Raw genomic sequence first — 12,111 nt, forward strand, 5'->3', positions numbered from 1 at the left:
TGCTGGACCAGATGAAAGAGAACAGTCCTCAACTGGATTTTTAATGTCCATCCTGCCCTCGCCCTAATCGTGGTGGCTGGCTCTGGGGAGCTCCCCTTAGAACCTGTTCCAGCCTCAGTCGCCACGTGCCCAGCCCACCCGTGCTTAGAAGCCCTGGGCCATTTTCAGTTTTTAAGCTAGTTTTCTGGCAAGTTCCAGCCAGCCCCCAATCCTTCCCTTCTGTGTCAGGAAGCTTTTATCATCTCTGTCTGTCTCTCTCTCTCACCTTGTCTTCCACTGGACCAGCTATCTGAGCTTTCACTCGGCCTCTTTAAGTAGTGCTCTTGTCTCCTGGACACCGTCCGAGCCTGGGATGTGGGAAATTCTCTGCTGAGTGGCCTGAACACCAAAAGCTGCTGGGTATTTCTCCTTTTGGCATTGAGACTTTACAAGTCTACATTCTTGGCATTGCCAACCAGTCAGAATAGAACAATAAACCCCAATTTTTTTGTCATGTGAGGCTACAATTAAAATGGCAGCTGGAACCAGGCAGAATTTTACTGAGTGCTAAGGGGGTGGCCGACTCAGTGGTGGGTGCTCAGGGAGACGTGGGCGGAGGGTGGACTTTAAGAGTACATCAGCTTAGCCAGAGAGCTGAATACTTATCCAGGACATACAATGAGAACAAACCAGTGCTTAGCAGTGCTCTTGAAGGTAAGCAAGGAAGCGTTCAAAAGTGGGAGTGGGTTTGAGTGTTTCTTGAGGAAGCTTCAGAGAGAAGTTGGAACTCGTGAATCCTCAGGCTTGAGGAGAAGGTAGAAGGGATAAGGGATGAGGTGTGTACAGAGTAGGGGGCTCTCTGAGCCCAGAGGTGAGCGGGGGCCTGGAGCCAACTTGGGATGGAGAGGAAACCAGCCTGTCCAGCTCTGGGCAAGCCTGCTCTGTCCCATCAGAGTTTGGCGACCGCTGACCCCAGAACAAAGCCATCCTGGGACCCAGTCCCCAAGCCGTTCCAGGGGAGCTGTGGCTCCGAGCAACTGCGATGTGGCAATTCCTCTCAGGACATCGGGTCCCAGGGGGCCAGGGCCTGACAGCCAGCCTGTCGTCAGCTCTTAGTATTCCTGCCGTCTTTCCCTGTTCCCCGAAGTGGCCGCTGCATTGTGGAAGGCTGTCACAAGAGGCGGAGGAGGCGGCCAGGCCTGGGAGGGCTGTCACAGCCGTTTCCAAGGGTCACTGCTCTTCATTGTAGCCCAGCTGAGAGCTTTGACGCGCATAAATTCCCACTTTAAATCCTCGGCTCCAGGGAAGGAGATTTCTTTTATTTTTTTCCTGAGTGGCCTCGGGGCCTCTAGAATTGATGACTGAGAGTTATGAAAATCAGGATTATAGCTTTCCCTGAGAAAGCACACTTCCTAACAACTCATGAAGTTCTGAGAACGTGGTGGTGGTCTCACCAGTCAGCCCCCTGTCCCTCAAGGTGTTAGGCTGGGACCAGGCCACCTCCTATTAAAACCATGACAAAAAAGAAGCAGACATAGATGTGCAGATAGAGAGGGCATGGCATCCTCTCACGCGTCCAGTTTGCTGACCCATTTAATGCCGCTCCCCACTTCCACTTCCATCACCCCGCCCCTCCCCCACCCTGCCTTCACAGCAAAGCTTCTCAGCTGCTATTTCATCAACAGACCTTTCAAAGCATTGTGTTTTCTTCCTCTCTTTTGCCCAACAAAGCACTGTTACGGTTTCCTCTAAGCCTCGTCCTATGAAAAGGCCATAAAACTGTTTTCTCTCATTGATACAGTTGGTCCTGTTCATCAAGCCCCCTGTGTAAGGGCCCTTTGCTATGCATGCTGGCCTCGCAGCAGCCCTGACAGGCCAGTGCCACTTTTATTCCTAACTGACGGACAAGGAGACGGGGGCTCAGAGTGGGTGAGCCACCTGCCCACGGGGCAGTGAGCAAGGGAGCCTGGCTGTAAGGTCTGTCCCCAGAGACCAGGGCCCACATGGAGCCTCAGCCCTGCCTCGAGGAGCAGCCCTGAAGTCCTGCGTGCCCTCCTCACTCCCCCTCTCCCTCCACAGCTTCATCGCAGTGGAGAACATCGACAGCTACTGCGTGCTCATCTCCTCCAAGGCCGTCTACTTCCTGAGAAGCGGGGACTATGTCGACCGAGAGGCCATTTTCCTGGAGGTCAAATATGACGATCTCTACCACTGCCTCGTCTCCAAAGACCACGGGAAAGTGTACGTGCAGGTCACCAAGAAGGCTGTGAACACGAGCAGCGGCGTGTCCATCCCGGGCCCTTCTCACCAGAAGCCTATGGTGAGTGCACACCTGACCCGACTCCCAGGCCCGCCACTGCCCTGATGATGCTTCTCAGTGGAAAGGCGTTTGCAGCACATGAGGGTTAGGCCTGGCTGCTGTGAATCCCCAGGGGTCCTGCTTCTTAGTCCCACAGACAGAAGGTGTTCAGTGTGGTAGATGCGGTGGTGCTGCCCTCTCAGCTTCACTGCTGCTGACCCTAGGCAGGTTGCTCAACACTTGAGCCCTGGTTTCCCCTCCTTACAGTGTAGGTAGGATTCCTGCCTCTGAGCAGCTGTGAGGACCAGCTGATATGATGCATGCAGCTGTTTTATTCCTAAAATGAGCCTCTTCAGTGCATCGGATCTAAGATGTTAGAGCACATGCTGGCTTCTTCCTAACTTCCCCTCTAGAATAATTGGAAGCTAACTTTTTTCATGCACCAAGAAGCAATATGTAGCATAGGCCCCTACCCAGGGTAAAAGCTCAATAAATATTTATAGACAAAATTTACACTTTGCCTCCAAAGGCTACAAGATACTGTTATGGCAGGACTTTATTAAATAATGCCATTCCTATTAATAACTAACATTCAGTAAGAGCTTACTATGTGCCAGGCTGGATTCTGAATACTTAAAGATTATTTAATGTTGTACTGTTATTTCCCCCACTTGACTGGTAAGGAGGCTTAGTGAGGACAGCTGGCTTGCTCAGGGTTATCTGGCCAACACCAGAAGGAGCTGGGGTTCAAAGCCATGTGCCTTCAAGTCACCAGAGCTGGTGGCCTGGACCAGGTCACTGCTTCTGCTCAGAGCTAGGCAGAAGCCCATGTGAGGGGACCCCATCTCCAGCCATGTTCTCACTTGGAATCTTTTCAGGAACCCCAGGTGTTAGCTCTGCTCATCTTTCGTCTGGAATGCTAGGATTTTCAAGCCTGCATTCGAGAATGACACACCATTCAAAATGGCCCTGCTTATCTCAGTCTTTCTGTGATCAGAAACCGCAACCAGCCTGATTGGGCCTCTCTCCCTTGACCTTCTCCCTGCCCAGGAATGCGCTTGGGTTTGGTTTGGCTTGTGTGGGCTCCCCTGGGGTCATTGGCTTAGGTTAGGGCCGGTAGATTAACTGAGTTAACACCCAAAAGCCTGAGTATTTCCACAAGTTCCTTTTGGAGGTGGGGAGCCTTGCCCAGGTGCCCTTTCACCCTTTCAAGGCAAGCAAGCTTGCTCCATAAGAAAGGCCCCAAGGCGTTTGTGTGCTTTGAACATCAGCAGACTTTAGATTTGAGTCCCAGGTCTTTGTTCTCACTTGCTCTCACCTCAGCTGATCCTCACACCTCGGAGCACAGCAGTTTCTCAGTTACAGGGAGTCCCGAAGGTCGGGGGATTGTGGGTCGACTGCACAGTCACCCCGGGGTCCACCCCAGACCTCAAGTCGGCATAAACTAGGAGTAGGGCCCTGGGGATCTGTTTCTTAGAACTACACCCATGCTGTTGAGATCCACAGTCAGGCTAGGAGCTGCTGCCTGGGTGGATTTCAGTGGCTCGTGTCCTGTGCGTCTGTTTGGTTCCCCACTGTGGAGGCGAGTTACTCATTCTGTCCTCTTCCTCAGGTCCATGTGAAATCAGAGGTCCTCGCTATCAAGTTATCACAAGAAATAAACTATGCAAAGAGCCTTTACTATGAACAGCAGCTGATGTTAAGACTCAGTGAAAACCAAGAACAGTTGGAGCTGGACTCCTGAGAAACCCCAGCTGCCGGAGGGACATTCCCAAAGACAGACCCCACACCAGTCAGGAGGAGAGAGGCCCATGGGCTTGGCTTCAGTTTGAGGAAACCAGAATAAGGTTTGGGGGATGATATCAAGAGGGGAAGTAAATACTGATGAGGGGGATGCAGATGGAACTGTATTCATTTGTGGGGCAAGGAATTGCTTTAGATTATGGGGAGGTAATTTGTAAAAGACATCGGTTGAATAACGTTAAAAAAAAAAAAAAGCCTACCAAGATCAATCTAATTTTTAGATTGTCCTGTATTTTGTTAACATGTATATATTGATATATATACAACTGTGTGTTTGTAAATATATAGAAGTGTTTCTGAACAGGGACTATGATGTGTGTAAAAGATTGTTAACTGTAAAGTAATATAAAATTATATTGGATCTTCTATTGCACTAATTCTACACGTCTAATTCAGGGTACTGTCCGTGAAGAGGGATTCTTCAAGTTGCAGAATGTTATGTCTTAGTCTGGGAAACGAGGGTATTCACAGTCGGGTGGGCTGAGGTGAGGTGACGGGTACGTCGAGTGACACCTTTGACACCTGCATGCGTCCAGGCGGCAGCAGCGAACCAAAGTCCAGACCTAGAGCTGGCCCTCCGCAAGGCCTAGGGGAGTGACTCAGATGCATCTTTTATTGATTTCTCCTCCAGTTTGAAGATGGTTCTTAGAGTGTCACAGATTATTTTTTATCTGCCTAAATCTCTGGCTCTCTCCTGACTGGTCTTGCCGAAGTTTTCGGTGTGCTCTGTTAGCACACGTGCACACACACCAGCATTGCAAGTTTTTCTTGGGTTATTATCATAGAGGCCAGTCTGAAACATTGGTAGACTCTGGTAACTTAGAAGGGGAAAAAGCCCCACAGAACTGGGTGGACAAATCAAAAGTCCAGAAACTTAGCAAAACCCACAGTAAGAATGTCTTCCCTCCTGAGCAGCAGTCAGAGGGGAGGGACCTAGGACTCTCTTCTTCCTAATAAAGCCGCAGGCAGACTCTCAGCTCTGCAGTCCTGGGGACCTGGTGACAGTACCACTGAGATGAGAAGGAGAGAGTCCAAAAAGGGAATGAAATCTTGAGTATTAAAAAGCTGTTTTCATAAGTTTGAGGCCAAGATTTGACCAAAATAACTCTTGCCCTTGGTTTTAAATTCCAAACAGTGGCAAGGCCTTGAAGTGAGTTCCCTCTACTTCCTGGGTCTTGTTTGCAGGGTTTTCTCTTTTCTGTATGGAATCACCAAGTTGGGGGAGGGGTAGGCTTCACTCTGGAATGAATGACTAGACTTGTGATTTTTTTAATTTTTATTTTAATAAATCTACTCAGTCTGTACAGCCATGTCTAACATAGCTGAGATCTAAAAGGACCGAAGGGATCAGTGGATGTGTGGAAGCTTTTGGGCTTTATAACTCATGACCCAGATCCTTCCAAGACACAAATGAAGCTAATCTGTCTTTCTTCCCCCCACTTCGGGGAGGGGTGTGTGTGTGTGTGTGTGTGTGTGTGTGTATTCAAAGAAACAGGAAGGGAGCTGTCATCCAGTGCTTAGTGCTTTGGCAAAGCAGTGTCTTCAAGGCTCGTCTTGAGTGCCAGGATTTATATGTGGTCTTCACTGAACTCTGTCTTCGTGGCCAGCAGGGTTGAAACCTGGCTCCTGAAGGAGGTGCATTTTTGGTTGTCCGGTTGGTTGGTTTTGCCAGGCGGCCATTGTGGCACCAGGCGCTGCCTCCTGCAGGTTTCTCATCCTCTTCAACAGCCTCGTGCCCTGCGCCCCACAAGTGTGGCTTGTGGTTTTTGTCACCAGTCACTCATTGTCTGAGATGATGATCTCCTAAGAATGAGACTCTCAGAGGATTGACTATTTGCATCAGTGAGCCTTCCGTCACTTTCTGGAATGAAGTCACTTGGAAGTTCTGTTGGATTGAGGAGCTTGGTGTTAGGATTATAAAGGAAATTTGCCTTGGGGCCCAGTGGCACCCAGCATCCTCTGCCCATGGGAAGTTGGTTGAGGGCTGCGCTGTGGAACGGTGCTTCCCACAGACTCCAAGAGGGTGCTCATATGCCCTCCTCCCGGCCGCTTTCTGATCTCATCAACCCTTGAAACAGTGGCTCAGCTCCTAATTGCACAACCTCCTCTGACATTGTGCCTTAGAAGAGGCAGATGTTAAAATGGGATCCGAAGACCAAACGGGGTGAGGTTGGGGTTGGTGGGTGCCAACTTAGCTTCTCAAACTCCCTCTGCCCTCTCAGCCCTCATGCCAGGCGTGGGGTAAGGTTTCAGGGGCTCTGGAGAGTTTCCTGGTTTGCCTGGAAAACATCCAAAGCTTTAGAGGAAGCAGGCCCTGGCTATGGCTGCTAAAGGCCCCATTTCCTTTAAAATCAGTGTTTAGCCAGCGATGGCTGAGACTTTGTTACAATAATTTTCTACCGATTTTCTTGCTGCCTCAAGTACCCAATTCCACTCCCAGGAAGAAAAATAAATTGAATCAGGAGAAACCAGACCAGCAGAAAGCAAACTCCCCTTGATGCCCTAACCCAGCATATCCAGCTACATCGCTGCCCGATCAAAGCTGCTTTTGTTTGCCCACCAGAAAGGCTGACCAGTCAGTGCTTCCTGCACCCGGGCCCGCTCACTGCCAACCCAGAAACGGAAACACGGCCTCTCATCAGTTTGAGCGCCTCGCCTGCCCAGTGGTGAGGATGCAGCTCAGAGTTCGGACGACTCCTGGGCCACTTTGTTTGTAAGCCTCATCTGTGCCTCAAAATAGCATAGCAGCTGCTTATAAAATCCCAAAAATAAAGTTCTGGGTCACCGCTGTGTGAGCACCCTCACAGCCACCAATCTGTTGCGACTCTAAAATCTGTTCATGTCAAGTCGTTCTTTCTCTTCCTGTGGAATAAAATGCTCTGTTGACTTCTAAACATGTTGTTTCCTTCTAGTTTCTTGCTGTCCCGTAGATTCTAGAACCGTTGCCGATGACAAATGCCAAACGTCTGAAGGTGTTCACAAGCACACGCAGCCTCTCCCTCACTCCAGGGAGGCGCGTTCCCAAGCCAGCCCTGCACCTCGGGCCTTTGCCTAACTTCCTGTCTGCTGGGCCCAGGCTTGGTGCTGACCGCACTCTCCCTACCTCTGTGAGGTAACCGGTCCAGGCCCTGGCAGGATGAAAGGTGTCATGTCCTAGAAGGAAACTGCAGGAGGAGCAGGTTTGGTCATGTTCACGGTGCCTACTTGGGCTTCCCTGATGGCTCAGTTGGTAAAGAATCCACCTGCAGTGCAGGAGACCCCGGTTCAATTCCTGGGTTGGGAAGATCCGCTGGAGAAGGGATAGGCTACGCACTCCAGTAATCTTGGGCTTCCCTGGTGGTTCAACTGGTAAAGAATCTTCCTGCAATGTGGGAGACCTAAGTTCAATCCCTGGGTTGGGAAGATCCCCTGGAGAAGGGAAAGGCTACCCACTCCAGTATTCTGGCCTGGAGAATTCCATGAGCTGCGTAGTCCATGGGGTCGCAAAGAGTCAGACACGACTGAGCGACTTTCACTTCATAGTGCCTACTTGGTATTACTGGACAGGCCAGGAAGGCAGCTGAGCAGGCACTGGAGTGTGGAGTTCCAGAGATGAGTGCAGGCCAAAAGCACAAGACTGGGAGTCCTCGTGCAAGTGACAAGTGGAGCCTGGATGGAATCCTCAAAGGAGTGGGTGGAGGGTGGGAGGGGCAAAGAAAAGAGATCCTGATCTGAGTCCTGGCCTCCCCGAAGTTTAAGAGTTTAGGCAGATGGAGAGGAGCAGCGCCTTCCAGAGATGGATGTGCAGCTGGGAGGGTGTGGGTCCTAGAAGCAATTGTAGACACCAAAAGAAGAAGAGGCTTCTCAGGTGGCTCAGTGTAAAGAAACCGCCTGCCAATGCAGGAGACGTGGGTTCAATTCCTGGCCTGGGAAGGTCCCCTGGAGAAGAAAGTGGCAACCCACTCCAGTATTCTTGCCTGGAGAATCCCATGGGCAGAGGAGCCTGGTGAGCTACAGTCCAGTGGGTCGCAAAGAGTCAGACATGACTGAGCGACTGAAACAACAGCAAAAGGAAGAAGAAGGGAGCCTGCTGCAGAACATTCGTGTTGAAACTTTTAAACATCAGATTTTAAATGTTTGCAAACATACAAATACAAAACAAAAACATAATCTCATATCCATGTTATAGCATATGAGGATAACCTCATGGATGTGTGTTCTCATGTGATTAGATACAGACATGGAACACAGACAGATACAGTCATATATCATTCCCAACATTTGTTTTCATGACGTTGAAATTGTATACTTTTCTGCACCTTCTCAGTGTTACCTTCAGGTTGGTATATTGCTGTTTTCTTAAATGCAGCACAATTGTTGGTGTAACTGTTGTGTGCGAACTTAGAGAGTCCCATATTGGAGGACAATCACTGCATTCTCAGGCCACCCAGCCCACTAAGAACAGCCTACGAGAGACACCCTTCTACTTAGGTGCTTATGCACTAGTTTTATTTCTGGGCAGTAGATTCCAAGCAGCCAGTGGGCTCCATGGATACACACAAGATCACTTTCCAAACCTGTTGCTGGGGATGTGGAGGGCTGTGGCCCATCTAAGTGCCCTCTCCTGGCACTCCTGCCAGAAATGTTAACCAGTCTGAAAGGGGTCTCAGTCTCATCTCATTCTTTCTTTAGTGAATTACCAGCAGTGAACCTGACCATCTTTTCAATTTTTGTAGGAATTTAAGTTAGGAATGGCTATGGAACTATAGCAAAAGTCCCTTCACAGCATCTATTATTATGACCATATTGTTTCTTCTCCTTTAATTTTTTAAAAATGGGATACATTGATAGATTTCCTGGTATTATACCACCCTTAGTCTCTTGGAATAAGCCCCATTTGGTCATAATGTTATTGTTATTCTTTTGATACATTCCGTGATTCTTTTTGCTAGTATTTTGAGTCTTTGCATCTTTATAGTGAGAGGAGGGTCTGTAAGTTTCTCTTTTCATAGCATCTTCATCAGATTTTAGAATTAAAATTGTGCTGCCTTCCTAAAAGGAGGACTTCCCTGGTGGCTCAGATGGTAAAGCGTCTGTCTACAATGTGGGAGACCTGGGTTCGATCCCTGGGTTGGGAAGATTCCCTGGAAAAGGAAATGGCAACCCACTCCAGTACTCTTGCCTAGAAATCCCATGGACGGAGTAGCCTGCACCACCAGGCTACTCCGTCCATGGGGTTGCAAAGAGTTGGACATGACTGAGCGACTTCACTTTCCTTCCTTTCCTTTCCTAAAAGGAGAACTCTCCACCATTTTCTGTGGCTTGCAATACTTAAGTTATGATAGAATATACAGTTCTAGTTTTCCAAAAATTAGATGCAAGTCGGCTGCAAACCCTTGTGCTGTGCTATGCTCAGTCGTGCCCAACTCTTTGCGACCCCATGGACTGGAGCCCGCCAGGGTCCTCTGTCCATGGAATTTTCCAGGCAAGAATACTGGAGTGGGTTGCCATTGCCTTCTCCAGGGGATCTCCCCAACCCAGGGATCAAACCCCTATCTCTTGGGGCTCCTGTATTGGCAGGCGGATTCTTTACCACGTGCCACCTGGAAAGCCCCAGACCAAACCCATCAGTCTCTAGAAGCTTTTTCAGTGGTTCCCTTTAATCTTCATTCCCCACCCCACCAACGTGTGTGCCCTCTGCTAACTGGAGTATTCAAGGTTTCTATTGCTTCATATGTCAGTTTTGGTAGCTTATTTAAAAATCATCCAGTTCTCTTACGTTTTTTACATTTGTTGCCATACATTTATATGTATTCACCAAAGATTATTTTAATACCTATTGTCTCGGTCATTTCTCCTTTCTCATTCCTAATCTTGCATATTTTTACTTTTTTTTCCACAACTAAGTTTTTGAGGAAGTTGCTGTTCTTTTCAAAGGAGGAATTTGGGACTGTTTTCTCTTTGCTACTTTGTTTTTATTATTCTATTGATTGTACCTTTAATCTTTTGTTCCTGCCACCTGGCTTGTTTTGGTTTATCTTTACTGTTCTTTTCTTGCTTTCTAAGATAGGTTTTTCATTTTGTGTTTTTTTTTTTTTTCCTCACCTATCTTGAATAATGATGACATTTCAGGGTTATAAATTTTTTTCAAAATGCAGCTTTGTTTATCCCATAAATTTTGATATTAAGTGTTCTTAAGTTGCTTTCTGTGTAGTTTTTAATTTACTTTTGATTTCTTCTCTCATCTAAGACCTACCTAGGAGTGTGTTTTTAATTTTTAAATATTAAAGAAGTATCCTCCTTAAATTAGCTATTTTAAATTTTACTGGTTTATAATCAGTGAAAAAGTTGGCTTAAAGCTCAACATTCAGAAAACTAAGATCTTGGCATCTGGTCCAATCACTTCATGGCAAATAGATTGGGAAACAGTGTCAGACTTTATTTTTGGGGGCTCCAGAATCACTGCAAATGGTGATTGCAGCCATGAAATTAAAAGACGCTTACTCCTTGGAAGGAAAGTTATGACCAACCTAGATAGCATATTGAAAAGCAGAGATATTACTTTGCCAGCAAAGGTCCGTCTAGTCAAGGCTATGGCTTTTCCAGTGGTCGTGTATGGATGTGAGAGTCGGACTATGAAGAAAGCTGAGCGCTGAAGAATTGATGCTTTTGAACTGTGGTGTTGGAGAAGACTCTTGAGAGTCCCTTGGACTGCAAGGAGATCCAACCAGTCCATCCTAAAGGAGATCAGTCCTGGGTGTTCATTGGAAGGACTGATGCTGGAGCTGAAACTCCAATACTTTGGCCACCTCGTGCGAAGAGTTGACTCATTGGAAAAGACCCTGATGCTGGGAGGGATTGGGGGCAAGAGGAGAAGGGGACGACAGAGGTTGAGATGGCTGGATGGCATCACTGACTTGATAGACATGAGTTTGAGTGAACTCCAGGAGTTGGTGATGGACAGGGAGGCCTGGCGTGCTATGATTCATGGGGTCACAAAGAGTCTGACACGACTGAGTGACTGAACTGAACTGAATCAGCAAATATAACCTTAAGTTTTCTACGTTCAAAAAAAATCTGTTGTGGTTTCTTTTTGTCCAATTACTTGATCAGTTTTTATAAATGTTCCATGAGCATATGAAACAAAAATATCCTCTTTGAGGCTTGTAAAGAAAGATCAGTAAGTAGGTAGGTAGGATGGATGGATGGACAGACAATGGGAAGGACAGATAGGTACATACACACTTACCGATAGAAGTTTACAGACTATATTAATCAAAACCTGTAAGACTTTACTTACTTTTCTGTAAGAGCGCTCTGACCTGTGTGTTGCGAGTGGCCCAAGAAGCAAGTTCTGTGTAGTCCTTCCGAACAGCAGTGAGAACTTAAAGTAAACAAAGCGAGCAGAAAGGAGAAAGAAGAAAACACGGCATCCTCATTTAAGCTGCCTCCAAGTAATCCTGCTGGAACTGTGGAAGGACTTGATGCTGGAACAATGGTCCTGTGCCTGCCTGCCTCACGCTCTCAGACAGGCCGGGCCCCATGCCCCCACTGGTGTAACAGGCCCCCCTGCGTCCTTACTGGTGTAAACAGTTCCCAGCCGGTAATGAAACTTCACACCTCAGGCTTACTCTGGTCTGACTCCAAAGCACAAAAAAAAGTGGTGGGTACATTTTATCTTGGAGGAAGTGTGCGGATCTAGGGCTGCAAGGCCCTTGGAAACCCCGGAAGGGGGTGGTGTGGGGAGGAGAGGGAAGGGGGAGGAGAGTGCTGACTTGACTCCCAGGGCATTTAGGGGGAAAAGCGCTGCCTTTGGGGCATGTTTTCCTGAGATACCTTACCTCAGGGGTACACAGAGACTTCTAGGAAGTTGGGCCAAGCCTACACAAAGGCACCTCTCCATTCTGCTTGATGGTTTGTATACAGAGACTGCCCATCGCCAGGTATGTTCCCAGACAACACAGGTAACTGTTGCCAAAGTCACTAAGCCCCTGCCCCTCAAACAACAAGAAGGCACTGCCAGCCTTCCTGGGGCCAGAGATATGCAGTGA

At 48.1% G+C, this 12,111-nt stretch overlaps 1 protein-coding gene, 1 long non-coding RNA gene and 1 other non-coding gene across 12 annotated transcripts in view; 2 read left to right on the forward strand and 1 right to left on the reverse strand.

The window, feature by feature from the left end:
- VPS13D (vacuolar protein sorting 13 homolog D) overlaps positions 1-6,975 on the forward strand; it is a 274,134-nt gene extending 267,159 nt beyond the window's left edge. For 6 of the 7 annotated variants that reach the window (XM_025285913.3, XM_006076786.4, XM_006076789.4 and 3 more), the window contains 2 exons: positions 2,059-2,299; positions 3,891-6,975. In XM_025285913.3, the coding sequence (XP_025141698.3) occupies positions 2,059-2,299; positions 3,891-4,022 (373 nt within the window). In that variant the 3' untranslated portion in view covers positions 4,023-6,975. Of the gene's footprint in view, positions 1-2,058; positions 2,300-3,890 lie in introns of those variants that run through there. The other variant, XM_025285915.3, reaches the window with a different exon arrangement.
- The window catches only part of LOC102403112, a 51,220-nt gene extending 39,740 nt beyond the window's left edge, over positions 1-11,480 (reverse strand). For 3 of the 4 annotated variants that reach the window (XR_003109458.3, XR_006551154.2, XR_329165.4), the window contains exon 1: positions 11,361-11,480. This is a non-coding gene — a long non-coding RNA (uncharacterized LOC102403112). The remainder of the gene's footprint in view (positions 1-11,360) is intronic. The other variant, XR_006551155.2, reaches the window with a different exon arrangement.
- On the forward strand, positions 2,445-2,588 carry LOC123465854. Its single transcript, XR_006641151.1, has one exon. It is a non-coding gene; the product is annotated as a small nucleolar RNA ACA59 (small nucleolar RNA).
- Positions 11,481-12,111: the final 631 nt, after the last annotated feature.

This window comes from Bubalus bubalis, chromosome 5 (genome assembly GCF_019923935.1).
Source record: "Bubalus bubalis isolate 160015118507 breed Murrah chromosome 5, NDDB_SH_1, whole genome shotgun sequence".
NCBI lineage: Eukaryota > Metazoa > Chordata > Mammalia > Artiodactyla > Bovidae > Bubalus > Bubalus bubalis.